This window comes from Pelobates fuscus, chromosome 1 (genome assembly GCF_036172605.1).
Source record: "Pelobates fuscus isolate aPelFus1 chromosome 1, aPelFus1.pri, whole genome shotgun sequence".
In the NCBI taxonomy this organism is placed as follows: Eukaryota; Metazoa; Chordata; class Amphibia; order Anura; family Pelobatidae; genus Pelobates; species Pelobates fuscus.
The window spans coordinates 35,998,152-36,020,803 of record NC_086317.1 but is presented as its reverse complement, the minus strand read 5'-3'; the positions used below and the strand labels follow the sequence as shown (position 1 = coordinate 36,020,803).

The window sequence follows — 22,652 nt, the reverse complement described above, 5'->3', positions numbered from 1 at the left end:
CGTCTACAGAGTTTATTTTACCTCTGCGTTCCTCGCTTCCTGGCTCACTATGCAGTACCGATTCTCAATGTGAAGCCTCTGAAAGTCTGTGCCGGGGAAACAAGAAATCTGCAGCTTTTGTTGCCTCTTTTTAAATATACCCACAGGGAAACAAAACATAGTTAAATGCATGCATGTTTTCATTGAGGGCACATCTACTAAATAGTGATTTATTTGGGGGTGGCGGGGTTGGCAGCGGAATGCTCCTTTAACGTTTATTTGTGTTATACTATAAGATCCTACCTTTTTCTATTTTAACTTTAGGACCATGCAGAACATTTCTGATTAAAATGAGTTCTACTACCTCACTTTAAACTAAATTTGTGTGTGTGTGAGTTAAGTTTTTTGGTTAGCCTGCCTTATATAATTGCACTATTATATAATAGGATAATTGCACTATTTTATTTACACGTTGTATTTTTTTAAAATAGTTTTTCTTGAATTAACTGTTATCTGCAATGTAGAAAGGTTAGCACAATGAAAGTGATTACAAACACTTCAAACTATATTGTAACCCTTACTTCTATATTTTTGAGGTTTTACAATTTGCACATGAATAGTTTTTTCATTTACTTAATTTCAACCATTTACTACGACATTTTAAATTGTTTTATCAAACTCATTAGTGTCTGCTTTAGATTAAACTGTTTATCATCTAGTTGGGCATCTGCCTTCTTTTCTCTTGACGTTTTTCGCTCGTTCTCCTTCAACGACAAATATGCTTGTTCTACTTGGGATATCACTTTATCAGCTTTGAAATGTACCATTTGCCTATTCAGTAGAGGCACAACCAAGTTGAAATCATTTATCTTTTTGTTCAGTTGTGATATGTCTTCTTTTAAATGCTCGCAAATTTTATCCCATTGCTCACTGGTTGCATTAGTCATTGGGTCGCCTAGCTTTTTCCGAGACGCCAAAGCTTCGCTCCTGAGTTTCTCAATACTCTCCCGGATTTCTTTCTGAAGAACAATCCATTCTGGCTGATAGCCATTGTCTATCAATATCCTATTGAGATTGTGCGTCATCGGATCTACATGTGGGCAGTAAGAGAACTTCTGGAGTGGTTTCCCTTTGCCACTTAGGTTATCAAAGTCGCCCTTTGCCATTGACTCTTGAATCAGGTCCTCTACCAAACGCTCAACGGCTTGAGTTATCTTGACTTTTTTACTTTGCTTGACATCTTTTGCTATCATTGTGTTCTCAGCAGATTGCCTCTCTAGTTTTTGCTTTCTAAAGTCCAAAACGTGTTCACTGGCCCGATCTACACGAAACTGTATGTATTGCTTCTGCCTCTGACTTGGTGTCCCATAGCCAACACCTTCGTAGCTCAAGTAATGTCTGTGCTGTGGAATTTTAAAGTCGGTTGCGCTATCGTCATCATCAAGACTTTCCCCTTTTCTAGTCTCTTCGGATAAATGTGCAAGCAAATCTCTATATGCTTCATCAATCTGTATAAATTTGTTGGCGTCTGCAGTGATGGACCCGCTGTCCGGATGATATTTCTTTGCCAGATTTCGGTATGAATGTTTTACTTCCTCCGCCGAGCAGTCCTCAGGAACGTTTAGAACTCTGCAGCAATCTCTGATACTTCTTTTTTGATTAAATGTTGAGTGTAACCGTAATCCAGAACGTTGACATAAAATGCGATATAATATTACAGGAGCACAGAAAGAATATTTAGAATTTTGAGCCAATAAAATTCCCAGCAGTTTCATTATTACTGGCCAAGTATACAATGATTATTTTTCTAGAAGACAATAAAAAAAAAAAAAAATAATGTAAGCAAAATGTAACAAATATAATTTTAAAAAATATGCATTAATTTCTAAAATAACAAAAACCTTCACTAACTTCATTTTAGTTAAACGTATGTGGTAAAACAATATATTCTAGCACATTATTGCAATATTTATCCTGTAAGCCAAATCTGTTCCTGCCAGGCTACATCCAGTCTTTTATCTGTTCATCCACCTGAGGTAGATAAATTATAATTTTTGAGTTGGGTAATGCTTTTTTTTTTCCGTGGTCAATTCCACAAACTCATGGCAAACAATCCACAAAAGACAAACCAAATAAACACATGCTGTATTCTTTTTACATAAAACATTAAATGTAATAAATACGAAGTAACTGGCAATGGCACTGCCGATGCTCGAAACTACATTTCCCATAATGCACATCGACCCTAATGGCCGGCTCAGCATCATAGCAAATGTAGTTATTATTATTATTATTATTATTATTATTATTTATAAAGCGCCAACAAATGTTGTAGCGCTGTACAATAACAAACAGTGCATTGTCAGTGTTAAACAAATATTGCAGTGATTTGCATTTTTGCTGATTTCTGTCAAGGTGCCTACATTTTGATAAGCACACCTACATTAAACAGCCCAGACCAGGAAGGGTAATGTAATACTAAAAGCCAGCCTGTACCTAGCTATATGTTGACAGCTGCTCACTGTAATAATGTCTATATGTAGCTATGCTTTCTTTTAAGTGAACCTAAACTGAATTATAATATCTCTTACCAGTATTTACTTCATTATTATAAAGATCAACTGTCCAGATCACCTCTCCAGGAAGGCGACATGTTTGTTGTGCCGCATGGCCTTCTGGGAAATGTAGTTTTTTGTGTGAAGCTGACATGTGATCACAGTGCCCTCTTCAGTTCTGTTTGAGAATGGGAAAAAAAAAGTTTTTAAGAGAACTGTATAAGAACCAGAACCACTACAGCATGCTGTGGTGATTTGATGCCTGGCAGGGTGGACACTTACCTTGCTGTGTCAGACACAGTCTTACCGATCGGAGTTGCTATGATAAAGCCCATAAGCAATGATTATTATAAAGAAATAACATTACAAATAGAGGTCACTACTAGCACCTATTTCATAGATAACACCATAACGAAACTGGTTAGATGGGTCCAATATACTTCAATAGTTAAAAGGATTAAAGAACCACTATAGGCACCCAGACCACTTCAGCTTAAGTGGTCTGGGTGCCAGGTCCAGCTAGGTTTAACCCTTTTTTTTTTTTATAAACATAGCAGTTTCAGAGAAACTGCTATGTTTACCTATGTATTAATCCAGCCTCTAGTGGCTGTCTCGTTGTGATTTTCATAGTGAGAAGACACCAGTGTCCATAGGAAAGCATTGTGAATGCTTTCCTATGGACTGGCTGAATGCGTGCGCGGCTCTTGCCGCGCATGCGCATTCAGCTAGTGACGGAAGAAGAGGGAGGAGAGCTCCCCGCCCGACGCTGGAGAAAGAGGTAAGTTTAACCCCTTCCTACCCCCAGAGCCCGGCGGGAGGGGGTCCCTGAGGGTGGGGGCACCCTCAGGGCACTATAGTGCCAGGAAAACAAGTTTGTTTTCCTGGCACTATAGTGGTCCTTTAAGTTATTCTATGTATATTATATTGTTAATTTATTGTATAATGAATTAAATTCATATTATCATAATAGTATATTTTTATTGTAACCATTTTCCCATGGGCTATTTGCACTGACAGTGTGTAAATATTACGGATATCTTTATTTTCATCTGACAAAATTCAGGTGAATTTAATTTGCTATCCACCGCATTCCTCCCAACAAATGGATTTTTGGATCTGGACACTGCACCCGGGTGGCCATGAACTGCAGACTGCATGGTAAAGGGACAGTCCTGTCCAAAAAGTTGAATGGGTGGGTGTTCCCAAAAAGGTGTCACCTCGAGGGACCCCCGGTTGCAAACCTGCGTAGCAAAACAGAGCCTTGATTTTGGGATAGTCCCCAGCTGATTCCAGGAGTATGATACCAGATTTGTTCAGAGAGAATCTAGTTAGAGTTTGCTACTTGATAGATATGGAAAACTCAATTTTTTTTAATGAAATTGTCATGTGAAAAAACCTGAATTTAAAGAGGCCACCAGATGGTATTGATTCTGAATGATGTGTGCATTTGGGTAAAATAACTGAGTGGGCCTTTAGTAAATATGACCTAAATAATAATAACAGCATGTTTCTCTTGCAGTTGAGCAGCTTACAAGTTCAGTCACTGTGATATGGTAAAATATGTAAATTAAGCTTGAATCCAGATGTTCCTCCACCTTTGTTGCATGAATCACAACCAATGGAAAGTTCCAACTCTACCGCAGCAATGCAATACTGGCTTGCAGTATTGATGGGTTGTGGGAAGCGTTAAAGAATTGCCCAACTTTATCTGGACATGAGATATCCTGATCAGAAATTAGTGAGTATACGCTTGTGCAAAGCATACCTCCAACACTGGGAAATATGATGCAGAAGGGTTTTGTTGGCTCACAAGGGGACAGGAATGATCAGCCGAGGTCAAATTGAGAGACATTTAGTGGGAGTTTTTTTTTAAAACACTTTAACAATTTTTTTTAATTTAAATTTTACTAAAGCAGATATGTCAGCTTTGAGGGGTCCTCTGCAACAGACAGATCCGTGTGGGTCTGGTGATCGTGGGGTGCGAGGAAGGTGAGTTTTGCTTACCTCAGGCTGTCCCTTGTAGCCCCCACCATCTTCATGTAGCAGGTCCTCTTCAGCTCCTGTCGCTTCAGTTGCCAGGAGACACGTCAGTACTGTACTCTCGCGCATGCATGAGAGTACAACACTGAGGTCTATGGAGGGTCCTGGGGAACCCTCCACAGACAGATCCTGAATCCAACAGCTGTCGTTTTTGACAGCTGCTAGGATTTGATAAAAGAGGACGGTGGAGCTCTGCCTTTTGTCAACTTTGGTCAACCACAGGTTTCTCCATAGACAAAGTAGTCACTAGTTTGTCTTATGATATCTTTGGATTATGTTGGAATTTCAATTAATTCCAAAACATTCTTAATCAGTATTTCATAAACATTATATCTGAGAAGTGACAGATCAGACAGTATGTGCATTATACAAGAAACATTACATAGATGGGTAAACAAATCATAAGGATAGATAGTATCTGTAGCGAAAGCCACTTCGCCACTGTGTTTTGGAGGGGGCTGCTTGCCCGCCTCTTACCGTGTGACTACGGTCCCTGGGCGATTTAGCCCTTTATGCACGGTATTTGGGCATACTGTGTTTTATCGTGCGGCTACTGGCCCTTTAAGCACAGTGAATGGACTTTTATTGTACTGTGCTGGCCTTTTAAAAACAGTGTATGGACATACTGAAACTTTTTGGACACTTCCTCTTCCCCTCCCCCGGATCCATTGTTCTCCAGCAGGGTGTTGTCCCAGGGACAAGGAAAAGCCATGCTTGCAAGTGAAAACAAAGGACTTCGACCTAACCGTTAAACCCCTGAACCTATTCAAGTGAATTTTGGATATGTTTGTCCCCAAGTTATACTGGTTAAAATAATATAAGTTTTATGTATGTACGATGTTAACTCACAAAGTTATAAAAATGTATAAAAAGTGTAACTTTTCAGCTTGGAGATAATTGAGTAGATACAGTAATTGACTCAATTATCTCCTAAGCAGAGGGGAGGAATATGCTGGGTGTGTTTCTATTGTCCCATTGTGTCTGATTGGCTGCTGTACTTGCATTGTATGTGTTGTAATGTGTTTATTGGTTGTTCTGCAAAACCCTGTGAGCAGTACTAGGTTTTGTGGATTGTGAATAAAAAGGGCTGCAAGCTAGCAGCCAGAGAGTTCTATTTTTACCCTCAACTTGAGTCCTGTCTCTTATTGGGGGAATCTGCTACAAGGGATTGCTATGCTAGGCATATTCCCTTGCTATAATCACTGAGCTCTTGTAAGAGCTTGTTCCTGCTTCGTTCTGAAGGGAGATAGCTGCAGCCTGCGGTGCTTATGGTGTCTGGTGGAGTGCTTGGAGTCCTCTGGAAGCGCTAGGAGCATCCATCAACGGAGGGTACTCGGTCGGAGTACACGGAGATCCGTTACAGTATCAAGTGTAGCGGAGAGGTAGTATAATCCACATGACATATGCACCGTCGTTATTCGGCAGGTGCCATTTTAGTTTACCTTAAATAAAACACTGACACCGAATTTATCTGTTGGATTATAACGTCCACAGCTTTATTAATTATTAAATATGTAAATAAATAAATTAACAATTTAGGGTCATTGTCCATCTAACATTATATTACTATCCCCCCGTACAATACCCCTGACAATGACCCTATCTTTTGAACAATAATTAACATTCACTTAACATATAACCAGAAACACACGGCCTACCAGAGAGGCCCCAAAACCATCTGTTAACTGTAGGGGTGTACCCAGACACCCCTACCCCCTAGGTTCGTAGCCACCGAAGAGCTTGAACCTACCAACATCTAATCCATCTGGCCTACTCCAGCCTAGGCCTTGGCCTGTCCATTCCCAATTCCATCTAACTCCTGGCTTTAACACGCCCTGTTCCGCCATAGCACATGACTTGATCCCTTAAGGACATGTGCGCCCCCCACCACCCTGAAACAGGGCCAAGCTAATCCCTTCCTGAAAGCCTAGATTGAGCAAGTCACAACCCACGTCTGACAAGTGTACCCCGTCTCTCCTAAAATAGCCCGGAAGCATGTCCTCCAGTTCCCTATGCCGAACTACAACACCCCCCACTCGCCGCACAAAACTCGCCATTGCCCTGTTAACCTTGCCCCTGCATCGAGCCACTGCAGCCGGATCCCTGGCGTGCCGCCACGTGAAACGGGGGACCATTTCCGACCACACTACCACCACGCCAGGGACCAGGTCCAACAGCCGATCCACGTCTCTCTTCATCCGTCTAACCAACTCCCTTTGCTGAATCAGACCCAAATCATTCCCACCCCCGTGTAATAAAACTATGTCCGGAGCAGACCCCCCGGCCAACCTGCTAAACAACAAACTACTAAGGCTTTGCCAGCTAAACCCCCTAAAGCCAAACCAAGAAATCGACACTTCTCCTTGAGTAAAACCCAGCTGTGCTCCACTTCTCCGAACAGCAGCCCTCTTCTGAGCCCAATAGACATACGAGTGGCCCCAGATCCACACTTTCCATCCTGCAAAGAAAAACACGTTAATACCAAACAGATGGATTCCACTTCCATCACAGCATCCCATCGCCCTGCTCACACCAGCCTATCTGGTCTAACGTATGATCTAAAACGCAAGGATTCCCACCTCCCTATGCGTTTAATCCTCTCGTCCCCCAGTCCCAGCCGTGCGGCCTCAGTTGCCGCCCCAATTCTAAAGGAGTGAGTCCCAAATTGCCCAGGCTCTAGGCCCAGCTTACTTACCCCCATCCTAAACACCCTCGCGAACTGGAAGCGCGACAGGGCCGAGCCATCCTGGTGCACCAAGAAGCAACCATCACCCCCCGGGCGCAATGCCCGGTACTCCGACCCCTTTTCAACTGGGCACACCCCTGACCCAGGCAACCCGAACAACACAACTGCGCAACCTTTGCCAAAAATGTCCGTCTTCGAACGGCGTAACTGAATTCGCACCCTGTCCTCGCGAACCTCCACATCTGTGAGCTGAAGACCCCCAAGGCCCTTCTTGTTTGCGCTCACCAACTCCCCGATCCGAAAAGCCCCGAAAAAAGCCCACACAAATGCCACCGTGAACAACGACACTTCAAATGAGGAGCTGCAAATACCCGGAAGAACGCCCACCAGCTCCCGCAACAATTCAAAGGACACTGGTCTACGCGAGTCTACCGTTTTCTTCCCCCTCTTGAATCCCTTCACTGCCTGACGGACCAGGAAGTGTTTGGTATCTTCAACCCAGCCATTGAACTTAAACAGGAAAGCCAAGGCAGAGAGATGCCTATCCACCATGGCAGGCGACGCCTGAGCCGCGAACAGTCGACAGAGTAACCACAAAAGTGCATCCAAGCGTTGCCCCTCCGTAGGGGCGCTACTCACCTGAGCCACCGTCTCGTCCCACAGTTTCCAAACCTTTACGTAGGACGCCCACGTGCTCGGCGCCAGTGACCTCCTCACACAGTCTCCAAGCAGGCCGTCCCGAGTTGCCACATCACACCCGGGCACTCCTGACCCTGGGCCAGCGCGTCCGGCGCAGCCTCCCGGAAGCGTTCCCACTGAAAACGAGACAGTGAGTCAGCCACCACGTTCTGGAGCCCCGGGATGTGCCTAGCCCTGAACACTATGTTGAATGACATACAACTAAGTACTAATTGTCGAAGCAGGCGTACTACCGGGGGCGACGAGGCGGTCAAGCTATTGATCGCTTGCACTACCGCCATGTTATCGGAGTAGAATACCACCTTTTTGTCAGCCAACTCCGTACCCCAGAGTACCACCGCTACAACGATGGGAAACAACTCCAAGAACGCCAAGTTCTTAATCAAAGGACTCACCTTCCACGGTTCCGGCCACGCCTCCGCGCACCACTTACCTGCCAAGTAGGCCCCAAAACCAACACTGCCGGAAGCGTCCGTAAACAACTTCATTGCTGCCGACGACACCGTCGGTTCCCGAAAGAACACTGTCCCGTTAAAGTTGCCCAAAAACTGTTCCCAAACCCCCAAATCGTCCTTCATCTCGGCCGACACCCGAATGTAGTGCGACGGCCGCCGCACCCCACTCGTTGCCTGCGCCAACCTCCGGCAAAATATCCTCCCCATGGGGATCACCCTGCACGCAAAATTAAGGCTCCCCACGAGGGACTGGAGCCCCCGCAAGGTCACCTTCCTTGCCCCCTTGACCACGTCCACTAGCTGTCGCAGATGCCGCAGCTTATCCCTAGGCAGCCTGCATTCCCCGAGCTCCGAATCAATTTCGAGACCCAAGAAGCTAAGGCACGTGGTGGGGCCCACCGTCTTGTCCCCCGCCAACGGCACCCCAAAGGTATGCGCCACCCGCTGAAAAACTTTCAGTACCTGAGCACACCGCTCCGAGTCCCGTGGGCCGACACACAGAAAATCATCCAGGTAATGCACTACAGCACCCCCGGCCGATTCCGTGCGCACCACCCATTCCAAGAAGGTACTAAACCTCTCGAAGTAAGCACAAGAGATGGAACAACCCATAGGCAGACACAAGTCCACGAAGATTGCACCCTCAAAGTGACACCCCAACAGGTGGTGACAGTCCGGGTGTATGGGCAGCAGCCGAAAAGCCGCCTCCACGTCCACCTTGGCCATCAGCGCCCCACGCCCCGCTCTCCTAACCAGCTCGACGGCTTTGTCGAATGACGTGTAGGAGACCGAGCATAGGTCGGCGTCGATGTCATCATTCACCGAAGACCCTTTCGGGTGCGATAAATGATGAATCAGACGAAACTTTCCCTCTTCCTTCTTGGGAACCACCCCCAATGGTGACAACCTCAAATTCGCCAAGGGCGGAGCCGGAAATGGCCCTGCCATCCTCCCAGCTTGCACCTCCTTGGCCAACTTCTCCCGCACAACCCCCGGGTGTTCCCTGACCGACCTGAGGTTCTCACAAGGTGCCCCCGGCCCCGTGGCTTTGAAGGGAATTTTGAAACCCTCGGCAAATCCCGCCCGAAGGAATTCTGCCACGGCCTGATCAGCGTATTGCCTTAGCCAAGGCAACATCGCGCCTACCTTCACTGGTGACACCCCCAGCGGGAGCTGTGGGAGCGGCCGCTCCCGCTGCTCCTCCCCCTGTGGCCGACTTACCTTTCTTGAAGCACCTGTTGACCCCGTGGTTCCCGCCGCACCCTGAGCATTCGTGCCGGAATCTACAAGCGGATCCCCACTTACACTGTCCTTCGTTGAAGGCCCAGCAGGCACCTTTCTTTTGACCTGCCGCCACCGCCCCCCCGGGAGCGGTGCCGGCAGTCCCTGGAAAGGGCGCACTCTTTTGCGCCATCATTAACCGCATCCAAAGCGGCAGGTCCATTTGGTCCCAGCGCATGGAAGGGTTGGCCGCCAGTCGCTGGCGGAACTGCTCGTCATACCTCCACCATGCCAACCCTCCATAGGTGCGGTATGCGTCCCCGATTCCGTCCAAGTAACAAAACAACTGGGAGCAGCACTCCGGCCGCTTCTCCCCAATAACACTGGCCAAAATGCAAAAGGCTCGCAGCCAATTGCCGAAGGTTTTCGGTATCTTGCGATACCTCCGCCTTTTCTCCTCCTCCTCCTTCTTGGCGTCTTTTTTGTCCTCCTCTTTTAAATCTAAGAATTCCTCCAGGGGAAGAAGGGAAAATATTTCCACGAATTCCCCTTTCGCAATCTTCTCTTTCACCTCCCCTTTCAAATGGCAACCCAACGGCCCCGCGAAGGACACATGTACATTCTGACGTGCTGCCTCCGTAATGTCCCCCCCCGTCACGTCGAGTACCCCGTCCCCCACCGATGATCCGTCAGGCTTATCAGTGGGACGCGTTTCCTCCCTAGTACCACCTGTCACTCCTGAGGATACCCCCACCAACCCCGACCCACCGCCTTCACCTGCTGACCAAACCCTATCGAACCTAAGTGGCTCCCTATCCTCTGACCACGAATCTATAAATGATTTCAAACAATGTATGAATGTCCCCGGGTGTGGTGTAGAGGTAGACTCACCGCTGATGCCCCTGGCCGCCGCAGGCCGCGGGGTTGCTGTCCCTCCATCCGCCATTGCTGACACTGGAGCTCCCAGTAGACGCCGACTCCTGCCCGCCTGGTCCCTCCTCGGAACCGCTGGTGAGTTACTCCGCGACCTGTAAGGAGAAGACATCCTGGGTAGTCTGCCCGAGTAGCTCCCTACCCGCCCTTCCTCCCTACGCTCTTCTCCGACTGCCCTGGATCCTCTCCACTGCTCTTTCCGACCTCCCTTGCTGAGCTCTCCCCGTCGCTGCTCCCTGAAGCTCCTCTCTGAAGATCTCGAACCACTGTGCCTTCTGCTCCGCCTCCCCTCCTCTGACCTGGACCTCCTTCTCCTCTCTCTGACGCTGAACCTGGACTCACTGCGGCCTAGCCGTGAATGGCTCCTGTCCCTGCTGTCCCGTCCTCCCGACCAGCTCCTGTCACTGCTGCACCTGGCGCTGCTGCTGCGCCGCTGGCCGCCCCGGCCCTTTGCGGCCGCTTCCTTTTCACTAGGCCGTACCTGAGGGCAGCCGGATGGGCCCCCCCGCTCTATACTGCCATCTCTAGTTCCCCGGTATCGTGCTGACACCACAGGCTCTCCCACAGCCGCTGCGCCTGGCCCCCCACCGGCCGCCCCGTCTGACTCTGCCCTAGCCCCTAAGGATAGGCCGCCTGTCGCTTTCCTAGCTCCAGAGACCCTCTGAGCCGCCCGACCCGCTCCGCTGTCCTCTACTCCTAGTCTACTGCTCTCAGTCCTGGCCCTCCCTCCGGCCGCCCCTTCGGATCCCTTGCTGGCCTGGTCTCCCCGTACTGCCTGGCGGACCGCTGGTGCTGTAGTAACCCGACTAGTATTCCCACCTTGCCCCTCAGTGATACCGCTGGAGGTTGACTCACCGGGACGCTCAGTCCGTTGCCCACTGGCCGCGTGGGTGAACCCATCCGCAGCCGCATGGTCCACTGGAGGTGCCGCAGTCCCTCTTTCCGCTGTCCCGCCGGCCGCCATTACGCGGGGCGCCTTCTGACTTCGTGGCCTCCGTTTTGCGCCCACAGTCGCCTGCCCGGCGGGTCCGCCCGAAGGCGCCTGCCGCATTCCCTCCGCCGTCGCCGTGCTCGGTCCGGCCTCCGAACCGCCGACCGCTGAAGGGCTCCTCCGCCGCCGGGCCGCTGGGGCCTCTCCCGGGCTCAACCTCTGTGGCGGCCTGGTCCTCCGCGCCGACCTCCTCTCCGGTCCCTCCGCGTGGGTGGCAGCAGCCCCGATCTGTTCATGCAGCCACGCCAGCCCTCGATCACGAACCGCCGCCCGAACTCCGTCCAAAATCTCCTCTAGGGACGCCATTACCTGCAGAGGGAGAAAAAGAAAAAAGAACTCCGCCGACCAGCCACAAGTGACAGGTCAGTGCAATTCAGATTAACTGGCTCCTCACTTAAGATGGCCGCCTATTTACACTACCTGACTCCTCCCCTACTTAGCCCCGCCCTGAACATCCCAAACCTTTCCACCTGCCTACTTCCTGGCCTTGTCAAGGCCCACTCCCCTGTTTCACTGTTCCATGGGCTTCAGTATCTCCGCTGGGTAACAGGAACAGCATAAAATAATCCAGGCAAATAAATACAGCATACAATAATCCCGGTAGCGTTGTAAGAATCCTTCCTTCCCAAGAACTAGACGACACATAGGCTGGGAGTCAACTGAGCTTTTAATCACAGGTCACAGTATTTATGGGATTCCCCATGCAAGGGGTTTCCCTACTGACATTACAGGGGTTGTACAGTAGGGGACTACATGGGGAACTGAACAACCTGGACATTTCTCCCATCATGCACTGCTGTACGAGAGGGATACTGCCACTTGAATATACAGTTAAGTGGATTATCCCTCCGTACAGCAGAACCAATATTTTACATGAAAATACATAACTTTTATAATATTCGTTAGATTTAAACAAATGGACATTCGGTAGATAGCTGGGGTCTGAGCGCACATTTCGTGAAAGTACCGCTCAGATCCCAGCCTAAATAACCGAACGTCGCACGAAACACACATTATTTCTAATTTATATTCAAACTACCGATTGACCTAAGGGAAACACATTACCGAAGGACCGGGGCTCCCGAACGGCTTGGAAGTCCAGCGGTATTCGTGCCGTCAAGTAGCCGATTTTAGTTCCAGGCGCTCGACGACCAAATACCGCTGGGCTAACAAAGGATCCAAGATGGCCGACTGCCGCGTGGCCGGTAGCCGAACGACGGCCACCCTGAATCCTTCTAATTACCGATTGCAACAATGTTGCAATCCTTAATGGGAGCCACATGACCTCCTGTGTGTGGTCTCCCTTTGGTAGTTTGTTCGTTTCACGAACAGTGTTGAAATTCACTGTTCGTGAAACTATTGCATGAATGCTGGCGGTTTTCATGCCGCCAGCATACGAACGCTATTGTTCACCTGAAACACATGACACATACATACGCTTGGTTCTTAAAGCTGTACACACACATTTAAAAAAAAATAGTTTTAGAGTGGCTGCTTTTGCCACATCAAGAAAGAAAGAAAAGTGTCAGGGTAAATATACAAACCCTTTAAGATGCCAATCGAGAGTGTGCTGTTCCTGAAATGGAAACTATAGTGCCAGAAAAACAAATTTGTTTTCCTAGCATTATAGCTTCCACCTCTCTCGTGGTGCAGAAGGGTTTAAAAACCCCTTCTGTTACATACCTGGGTCCAGCGCCGATATCCCTCATTGCTGGTACGGGTCCACCTTCGCTCCTCCGACGTTGACAACAGCTGGCGGGAGAGACCTAATGCGCATGCGCAGCAATGACCACGCTAACATTAGGATTTCCCCATAGGAAAGCATTATGCAATGCTTTCCTATAGGGATTTGGGTGACTCTGGAAGTCCTCATGCAAAATCGCCTAACAGCCCGGAAGTCCTTCTAGTAGCTGTCTGGTAGACAGGCACTAGAGGTGGAGTTAACCCTGAAAGGTAATTATTGCAGTTTCTTAAATACTGCAATAATCACCTTTGCAGGGTTAAGGGACCTGGAACAGGTACATTTATACATTTTATAAGTCTTTCTAGCATGAGGTGGTGTGGCTAATGTTTTGTAACATTTTGCAAAACGTTCATCCATTTTGTGTAAAAACTATATAGATTTGAGGATGCAAAAAATACAGCATGTTAATCAGGCCAAAATCTATCAAATGCATTAAAGTTGTATTGGTCTGGAGCGTCCCTTTAATTTATAAATACATCGACTCATAGTGTTATACAAGATTTTCAAACAGTGGGGATGGTGCTGCCCATTGCCCTTCTGTATTTATTATATGCCCTATTAAGCACAGAGAGTAATCAGAAACTGGAATATTTCCCTCATCCAACTAGAGATTCCATTAACTCCCCTCGGACAGAGCGGTGGCTTACACTGGCAGCCAAGGACAATAACCACAGCACAGATATGTTTAAACAGGGGCTTTAAAGAATTTTCGTACGGTGATTATCTTGTAAGTAAATTATCTTGCTGTCTGTCGATCCATGTGTTTGTGAGCTCTTCAGTAAAATGTAAATTGTCAGGAATGTAAAGTATCATTTTTCCAATTTATGTGTTTTGGCTTAAAATTTGAAATTTGCTTTGATATTTTTTTTTTAATTCTTTATTTTTGTGGTGCTTTGGGATACGTACAGGTTTACAGAGACATTGCAATTGGTTTCAGAATATTATCCAGTAGCATACATTACATGTCAGATGAGCAGCACTTTTTGTTTTTATAGTTTAACATTTGAATAATATCAGAGTGAACATGCTGGTACGGCATACGGTCAGGTTAGGTATGATTAAACGAGGAAGGACAATATGGTGCAACGTGGCAGATATTAACATTGTATGACCAGAGCTGTCTGATTACACGTTTCTGATTACACTTTTTAGCAACATATTTCTAGTCTGACTAGGCATAGTGTGTGTGATTACATGGTGCGCTAAGCTTAATCTTGACAGATACCTAGTCTAACTAAGAACAGATTATACACATATGCATTGGGACTTAGCCTTGCAGGAGACCATAGTCACAGGATACATGAGGGTATTACCACCCAGAGAAAGTCCACCGGCTGCAGAATATGTGTGCTTATTAGCGGGCTTAGCCTTGTGCCCAGAGTCCTGTGGTCATCCATTTCTCGTCGCCAGCAGGTCATACTATGGCCAGTTGTCAGAGTCTTGCGGCAGGGGTTCGATGCAGTGGATCTCTGAGCGTGATGGGAGTTGTTGAGGTGGGTCTTCAAGCCGGGGTATGGCTGCTTTCTGGCTCTTTGTTTCGGCTGCAGTGTTTGTGTCGCCGTTCTGTGCCGGTAGAAGGGCAGTTCGATTCTCCGCTGTCTTCCCGGGCTGTTGCAGGGTTGGTGGTCCTTGCTGTAGGTCGTGCGGTAAGCGGCGGCGTGTATGGCTCGAGGCAGGCTTCCGTTTAGGCCTCCGCTGTTGATCGCTTGTTTCGTGGCGTGTGCAGTTTTGAGATTGCCTGTTGGGCAGCGGTGAGGTAGAGCCACCAGCTCCTCTGATCCCATGCGCCCCTGCTTAGCAGTCTCGCTGAGTGTTTTGAACTCCGCCGAAAGGTAGGCCCCTCTGAGGCAGCCGCCATCTTAGGTGATGCAGTCGGGCCATCGAGTTTGGTTGCAGCACCTTTGAGCTCCAGTGGTCTGGTCTCCGGGTGGGGACCGGGATCACCCCCCCGGCCCATGGGGGGGGGGAAACGGGGCCGGGTCCGCCCAGGTTCATGCCCCAGGCTAGGCGCTGTATCGCAGGATAGTGGGGCGGCGGCCGTCCGCCCCACTCACCGCCGGAGAAGGCCCCAAGTGGGACCACGAAGTTTTCTCCGCCAGGGGACTGCAGCTTGATAAGCCAGCCTCACCCTGGTTTCAGCCGGCCTTCTGCTTTGGGCAGTGTTGCTATCGGTAGGTTTTGCTGGTGGAAGAAATCTCTTTTTAATCGTTTTTGGAGTTTTGACGCAGGAGCTCCTTTTGCCTGCGACCGTCCAGCCAGGCGGTCCGGCCCCGCCCCATTTGCTTTGATTTTAATTTAAATTCTGCACAATTCACACTTTGGGGAATTTACAACTAAAATGTGTGTGCACCTTTAACACAATTCTACATCTAGTAATTACTGTACAGCACTATATGCCTACCTGATAGCTACATTTTATCAATACAGTATAAAAACAGTAAAACTAAAGAGATTCATAATAACACCATAATTGCAGTTAATAAACTCTATGGAAATACAGAAGGTGTGTACTATAGCGTTAATCCAAAAATAGAAATAGAAGATGTGCTATCACCAAGAGTGTACCTCACTCACTCAATGATAAATAATACAGAAACAAAAAATAGCAGATATGGCTAAACAAGCAATATACGCTATAAAAGAGGGATAGCACGTCAAAATAGAGAATACAACCTTAAGACAGGGCGGGATCTTGTACCAGATCTAAAACATAAATATAATAATATGGTGAAATATGAATGGACAAAAAATCAAGTATCCAGGAGGTAGAGAACTTACAACAGGTATAGTCGTTCTGCGCTTATCTCCCTTTAAGGGTGTCTGTAGCGATTCACTGTATGGCATGCACGGTGAAATTCTTCCAAATGTTAAATCCTCAAAATAGGCAGAAAAAAGATATACATAGAGTAGTACTGTATAAAATTATCAAAAGTTTATTTCACTGATTGTACTTACATAAAGGTTAAAATCAGCGAGCATATCTCCACTGATAAGTGGACCAAGGTGGTAAATGGATAAATGATGCAGATGGAATATCAGCTGATCGTACCGTATAAAATACAGGAACAAATAGTAAGTAAAAACAAATACAATAATAAAATAAATTAAAGTAGTATAAATACTCAATCCAACGCGTTTCGTCTTGTGGAGACTTCTTCAGGGATATGAGTACTATTCCAAAAAGTTCTTGTTTTATATCTGTTGATCCAGGTGATTTCTGTTAAATCTTTTGAAAAAAAAACGCGGAAACGGGCACTTCCGGGTTTCTCCATACGCTCTCTCATTGGGCAAACTTAGACGGACGTCATGCGTTCTTCCGGGCGTGCTTGTACTTCCGTGTTCCAACGGTGGAACGCATGTCGTCGTGTTTATTCTTGCGTTCCAACCGTGGACTAAAATGATAATGATAACTAAAATGTGTGTGCACCTTTAACACAATTCTACATCTAGTAATTACTGTACAGCACTATATGCCTACCTGATAGCTACATTTTATCAATACAGTATAAAAACAGTAAAACTAAAGAGATTCATAATAACACCATAATTGCAGTTAATAAACTCTATGGGACCTCAATTCTTCAGGACTCTCAGCAATTAAATCTTATATTCAGACTTTTATATTGTTTATATTGTAGACTTTTTTTTTTTTAAGTGCTATATCTGGTTTATTTCACTAATTTATAATTCTTTATTTTTCTGTGCATAGAGTAACAGACAGGCATGTACTGTCACAACAACATGTACAAGCTTTTAAGAACAATTTAAGTTAAACAGTATCATGACAGTTGATGGAACTGCACAATTATTATTTTTTTAGGTAAATATCTATGCAGTGTAATTCTACCACATGACAAAGTCAAGTAAAGATTTACTACTATTTTGTGCGGAATGGGATATAACATGCAAGACTCTAGATTCCACTGCGTGGTCAGCTTAGAAAGTTGCAGATAAGTAGGCGTATTATATGATCAGGACACTAGCACAGTATTAGCAGGGATATATTCAAATAGCTGCCTTGTCAGTTATTTAGGAGGGCGCTTGACCTATCGCTGTGAAGTGAGTGTGTGGGTAAGCTTAGCCCAAAATCCTTGGTGTTATGTCGAGTGGGTGCTGCATGGTAGTGGGGATGCTAGAGTGCTATAAGCTGGTCTAGACAGGATGGCTGTTATGCTTACTCTGGTAGATGCTCGATAGGAGATCATGCTTTATAGTGTTATGTCAGGCTGAGCACGTGTATTTCCCCTGACCAAGGCGGCGGGGGGTGGGGGGGTGAGAGGGATTCTCTTTAATCTTGGTGGGTACAGCGGACTGAAGTTGTACCTCTTAAGAAGGGCCTGTCAGATGTGAGAGCCATCATTAAAATTAGAACAATATAATAAAAAACAAACAAACGGTCAATCAGTGCGAATAAACATAAGTAAGTAGAGAAAGGCATTAACAATTAGGGCCCCAGGTGTGGATTCTCTGCATTTCTCTCAGGTTCCCTGACGGGTATCAGAGGTGCTTCGTTGGATGAAAGGGACAACTGTGGCCGGATCCCAAGATTGCGGATTATGTGGCTGAGTTTCGTTGGCAGTCAGTGGGGGGAGTCCTAGAGCACTGAGAAATGCTGGAGCTTCTGTAGTTGATCAAAGTTTATATAAAGTTCCTTGGTGGGTCACCAGGAGAGTTTTCGAGAGGCTCGATCTGTAGGCCAAACCCGCGTCTCTAAGCCGGCTTGTCACCATGCTGAGAGACTTGCGCCACTGGAGCGTGGCTCTGGTGAGATCATGAAAAAAGGAGAGATGGGAGTTCTCAAAGGGGTATGGTGGTTTACCCCTAACAGCATTCATAAATTGTCCCTTATCCTGTAGTGTGGTACAGTGGACTATGACGTCCCGTGGTATAGCCGTCGTGGGCCGTTGGGGTTTCGGAAGGCGGTATGCCCCATCTAGTGTGAATTTCCTGGCCACATTTGGAGGCAGTATCGCAGCCACTAGGCGTCTCACATATTGGGGTATTTCCTCTGCGGGGACCGTGTCTGGTATGCCGCGGATCTTAATATGGTTCCTCCGGTATCTGTCCTCCATGGAGGTTAGTTGTGTGAGCGTCTGGTGGGAGGATTGGACTTGTGTAAGTCGATTCTGGGTAGCTTCAAGGTCCCTGCGCAGATCCATGATGTCCTCTTCAGTAACTCGGACTGTCACAGCCTGTACCTCCGTTTTTACTACAGCTATGTCTGCTGTCAGCATTTGTTTAATTTCGTGGAGGAAGTTTTGAATGTCCAGCTTTGTGGCCAGGTCAGTCTCCTCTCGGGGTAGATCTAGGGAGGCCTGTGTTACCGGTTCGGGGGGCTGTGAGGTAGTGGTGGACAGCTCTTTCGGGCTGGGTGAGGTGTCATGGCGGGCCTCTGTCGCCCTTTTAACTTGGGGCGGCCGTTGGAGCATGGATTCAATATCCCTGGTGTCTGCTGCGGCCCCAGCCATCTGTTTCTGGGTGCAACGTCCCATTGCCGGTTCGTTACCAACCTGCCCTGTCGGGTCGTGGAGCTCCGCAGTGGGAGATCTTACTCCATGGGAGTTACTGAGTAACGCGCTGAGCACAGCCCCGGGAGCTGAGTAGTCGGCTGCAGGCCTGCGTTTCGATCGGGAGACCTTTGGCATATGAAAAAATGGCATGGGTCTAATCGGTGTGACCCCAGGAGGCTGATGCCGGGTGTTGCATCGCTGAGAGGGGAGTCGGTATCAGTTTTTTTTGGGGGGGGAATTACAGGCAATTGACCGGAGCTTTGAGAAATGGCGTCCGCTCTCCCTTGCAAGCAAGTTCCGCACCCCATATTGTAGACTTTTACTCATAGATTCATTCCTTTAAATGTATCTGCTTGTTGGGAGGCAGTGTACAATACGAGTAAAAATAGTGCCATCATATCCTTATTTCCAAGTAAGTTTCTCCACGATTCCACCAGAAATTGTTGTGAATTTCAAATGAATCTCAAATTTTAGTTCAAAGTACCCAAAGTGGGGAAAAAAACAAACTATTCTGGACAGGATATTTTTTCCAAATCGGCTACTATGGTCTAATTTTTTTAATTTGGTTTAAATATCTGACCATTCACACTTTGCAGGGTTATTTAAAAACCTTCATACAATAACAAATTAATATCTGAAAGGCAAAATTAAGGCTGCAAGGGGTAAGCTGTAATTTCTCCTTTATTGGAGAATTATTCCACGACAGCCATATTTGCCTTCATTTTGCTATTTTAATTCTGTACAATTTAAAATTATAGTGAATATCCTATATAGTGGATAACTGTGTCAGTGATATAATTACACAATGAGCCATGTAAAACAGGGGATTCTATTCCAAAAACAAACGACAGAATAATACAATTATGCAAATATTATTGGCTTAAAATAGGACAGTTTATTCATCTGAAAAAATGTATATTTCATATTTTAGGTTTATTCACGTGTATCAACCTGCATGTATATTTTCTCAGTTCTAAATTATTTTTCATACAGTTCACTGTGTCAGAGCTAAACAGTCAAATATCAGCCTCAGCGGTGAAACGCGCAGTAAATTAGTGTTAAAATATGAAAATGAATGTGTCAACTGAAAGGTCACATTTTAATTCTGTTCTTGCCACGCGCCTGCTCGTTTCTGTTCCTGTGTATCTAATTGCCAGGCAGGAAGAAATAAAGGTCACATTCTCCTGGAATTTTAATAAATGCTTTATTATGGGTCACCTGGTGTGATTATACCAATAGATACTGTATCAACGCGTTGCTTTATCAGCAAGTATGTAAAACAAGCTTTGATGCCTTTTTCGTTTCAATTATTCCTGTACTTCTTGATTGCAATAATTGCAGCTATTGTATATTATATTTTGTATATTTTGTAGTTTTTACATATTTTATGCAGTCTTAACTCCTTCACTGCGGACTGTGTTTCCATTTTAACATGGGATACATAGCTGCAACGTAAACACAAGATGTGATTTTGCATATAGATTGCAGCTCAGGAATATCTGAAAAAAAATCTAAATAATGTTAATAATAATAACAAAGTATTTAACCAGGAAAGGTACATTCAGATTACTCTGGTTTTCAAGTACGTCCTGAGGATGTTACCGTAGCCCAAAATCCAGGGGTTGATACTATTACCCAATTTAATGGTACTCATTTTATCTACCTCGGAAATAGAGTTCAATTATTTTATATTCCTTACAGGATTTTGCTTGCTATATAAAACATTGCAGGACTGAATAATTCGCATAGAAGCAGAAATAAGTCAAATACCCTGTGTGACAGAGTTCCTATACTCTGACTGATTAACACTTCGCTTAGTATTCCCTTTGCCTGGAGTAAGTCAACTTGATTGATTATAGCAACGATCCCAAACATCAGCTGCGGCTCGATTAAGGATAAAGCAAGCACTGCTTTCATTCAGAAGCTTGCAAGTTTATATACACACATTCCCAACATGGGGTCATCAAGGCACACAATATAATCCCACCGTGGCACCTTTGTGTCTGGGACATAACTTAATCAACAGCCAGATAATTTAATTAAATACCAGACATCAGGGTGCCTAAACAAAAACACCCCAAAAATGTTGATATCCCCAATGGTCATACATCCCCGGAGAGCTCCCGTTGTAAGGAGCAAACTGTCCAAAAAGTGCACGGATTGGAGGTGTCTAGTCCGTGCAATCACTGGATGAAATTTGACCAGGCCACAACCAATCTTCAATCTGGCAAGAGTTCTGTGATGTTTGGTGGTGTGTCCTGGTCCATGATAATGGCTTAATGTGGCTCCAGAGAAGAGAGCTCCCACAAGTCCAGTGTGTCATTTGATGCCTCTTCACCTCCCCAATCTCCCCCCGAAATAGTGCCTTGTTTGTTGGCCAGGAACCGCTGCATATTTCCGATCGGAAAACATTTTCCTGGGTGATTCAGGTTATTTCCCAGTCAAGTTCTCTGTGCCTATAACGAACCTAGATAGCTTCCCAGAGTCCCTGGATCTAGATGGATAGTGCAAGTAGGTGTCCTGGATTTCCTTCAAGGTGAAGGGATGAAAAAAGTGATTTTATTCCTTTTGGGGTGAGGTTAGTGTGCAGTCTTGCACCAGTTATCATAGTCACACCCTGCTTATGGGTATTTTAAAATAGCCTGATTAAAATTTTTTTAACTGCATCCTTCTATCAACGCCCCTAAAAGTAAAATACAATGTCTGTATTTGGCCACAATGCCAATTACACCAAGTATCTGCACCAAACACTGAAGAATGCCATTGCACACTGCAAAGAAGCTCTCTTGTGTACTGATGTTGCTCTGAGACCCCCCTACCTCTTCACAGACTATCAGAATAAAACCTGTAGTGCGACCTGCAAAAGTTTATAAAACCTGATAAACACAATCGGATACTCCCTCTAAAATATAAGGTCTCCCATTTCTTTTTATAAATGTAATTCAATCTGACAAACAATTGTAGGGTACTTGGAGTGAATAAAACCTGTTCAAGTAAAATATGTGGTATAGAGAGAGCTATCTCCAACAGCTTGGAGATAAATTGGTAAATTAGATGAGCAAGTGAGACCTACTTAGTAATTGCAAGTCTACCGGCTGTTATACATCCCATCTAGAACTACTCTGATTCAGGTGACAATGTTCCAACCTTCTAATGTAAATCCTGGCACATTTTACCATTTTACAGTGACGTTCTCCAAGGAAAGAATGACTGACCGACTCCTGGTGGTTGGTAGAGGTGTCAGGGAGCAGGTTCTCTCCCGGAAGTTGGCACTATCTTCCCATGTGAAGCAGATCCTAGTTGCTCCAGGCAATGCCAATACAGCTGACGGCAAAAAGATCTGTAACTCTGGTTAGTAGCTAAAGCTCGAGAGGACATTGGATGCACAAAAATAAGGTTGACTAAAAAGTGATTTCTGCATATTTTTAATTTTCACAGCTGTCCTAGTCAGTAACCCGAGTATTCTGAAACAATTCTGCAAAGATCACAACATCGGACTGGTGGTGGTTAATACGATTTCTCTTCTAACTTCTGGTAAAGTACTTTTTATTTATAAAGGATATTTTTGTGAAGAAAGAATATGGGTATTCAGATGGGTGGAATTTAGTTTGTAGGAACTGTGTTTTAACTTCATTTGTCTGCCTCATATAATAATAATAATAATAACAACAAAGTATTTAACCAGGAAAGGTACATTCAGATTACTCTGGTTTTCAAGTACGTCCTGGGGATGTTACCTTAGCCCAACATCCAGGGGTTGTTACTATTACCCAATTTAATGGTACTCATATCGTGATATTATTTTCCACATAAAAAGTTTGCCCATACTTTAGGCAAAA

At 45.8% G+C, this 22,652-nt stretch overlaps 2 protein-coding genes across 2 annotated transcripts in view; one reads left to right on the top strand and one right to left on the bottom strand.

Annotated features, from left to right (window-relative positions):
* Window positions 1–523: 523 nt before the first annotated feature.
* Window positions 524–2,657, bottom strand: DNAJC28 (DnaJ heat shock protein family (Hsp40) member C28). Its single transcript, XM_063447683.1, has 2 exons — window positions 2,571–2,657; window positions 524–1,786 (listed from the first exon to the last, which is right to left on the bottom strand). Exon 2 carries the CDS (start codon window positions 1,752–1,754, stop codon window positions 630–632), a length of 1,125 nt encoding a protein of 374 aa, XP_063303753.1. The 5' UTR covers window positions 1,755–1,786; window positions 2,571–2,657; the 3' UTR covers window positions 524–629.
* Window positions 2,658–4,221: 1,564 nt separating this feature from the next.
* The window catches only part of LOC134586843 (trifunctional purine biosynthetic protein adenosine-3-like), a 48,592-nt gene continuing 30,161 nt past the window's right edge, over window positions 4,222–22,652 (top strand). The window contains exons 1-3 of the mRNA XM_063442719.1: window positions 4,222–4,272; window positions 22,000–22,164; window positions 22,252–22,347. Coding sequence (XP_063298789.1) covers window position 4,272; window positions 22,000–22,164; window positions 22,252–22,347 — 262 coding nt within the window. The 5' untranslated portion in view covers window positions 4,222–4,271. The remainder of the gene's footprint in view (window positions 4,273–21,999; window positions 22,165–22,251; window positions 22,348–22,652) is intronic.

Excerpts from the sequence above, each read along its gene's own strand:
- DNAJC28 (XM_063447683.1), bottom strand. The coding sequence starts at position 1,754 with ATGAAACTGCTGGGAATTTTATTGGCTCAAAATTCTAAATATTCTTTC.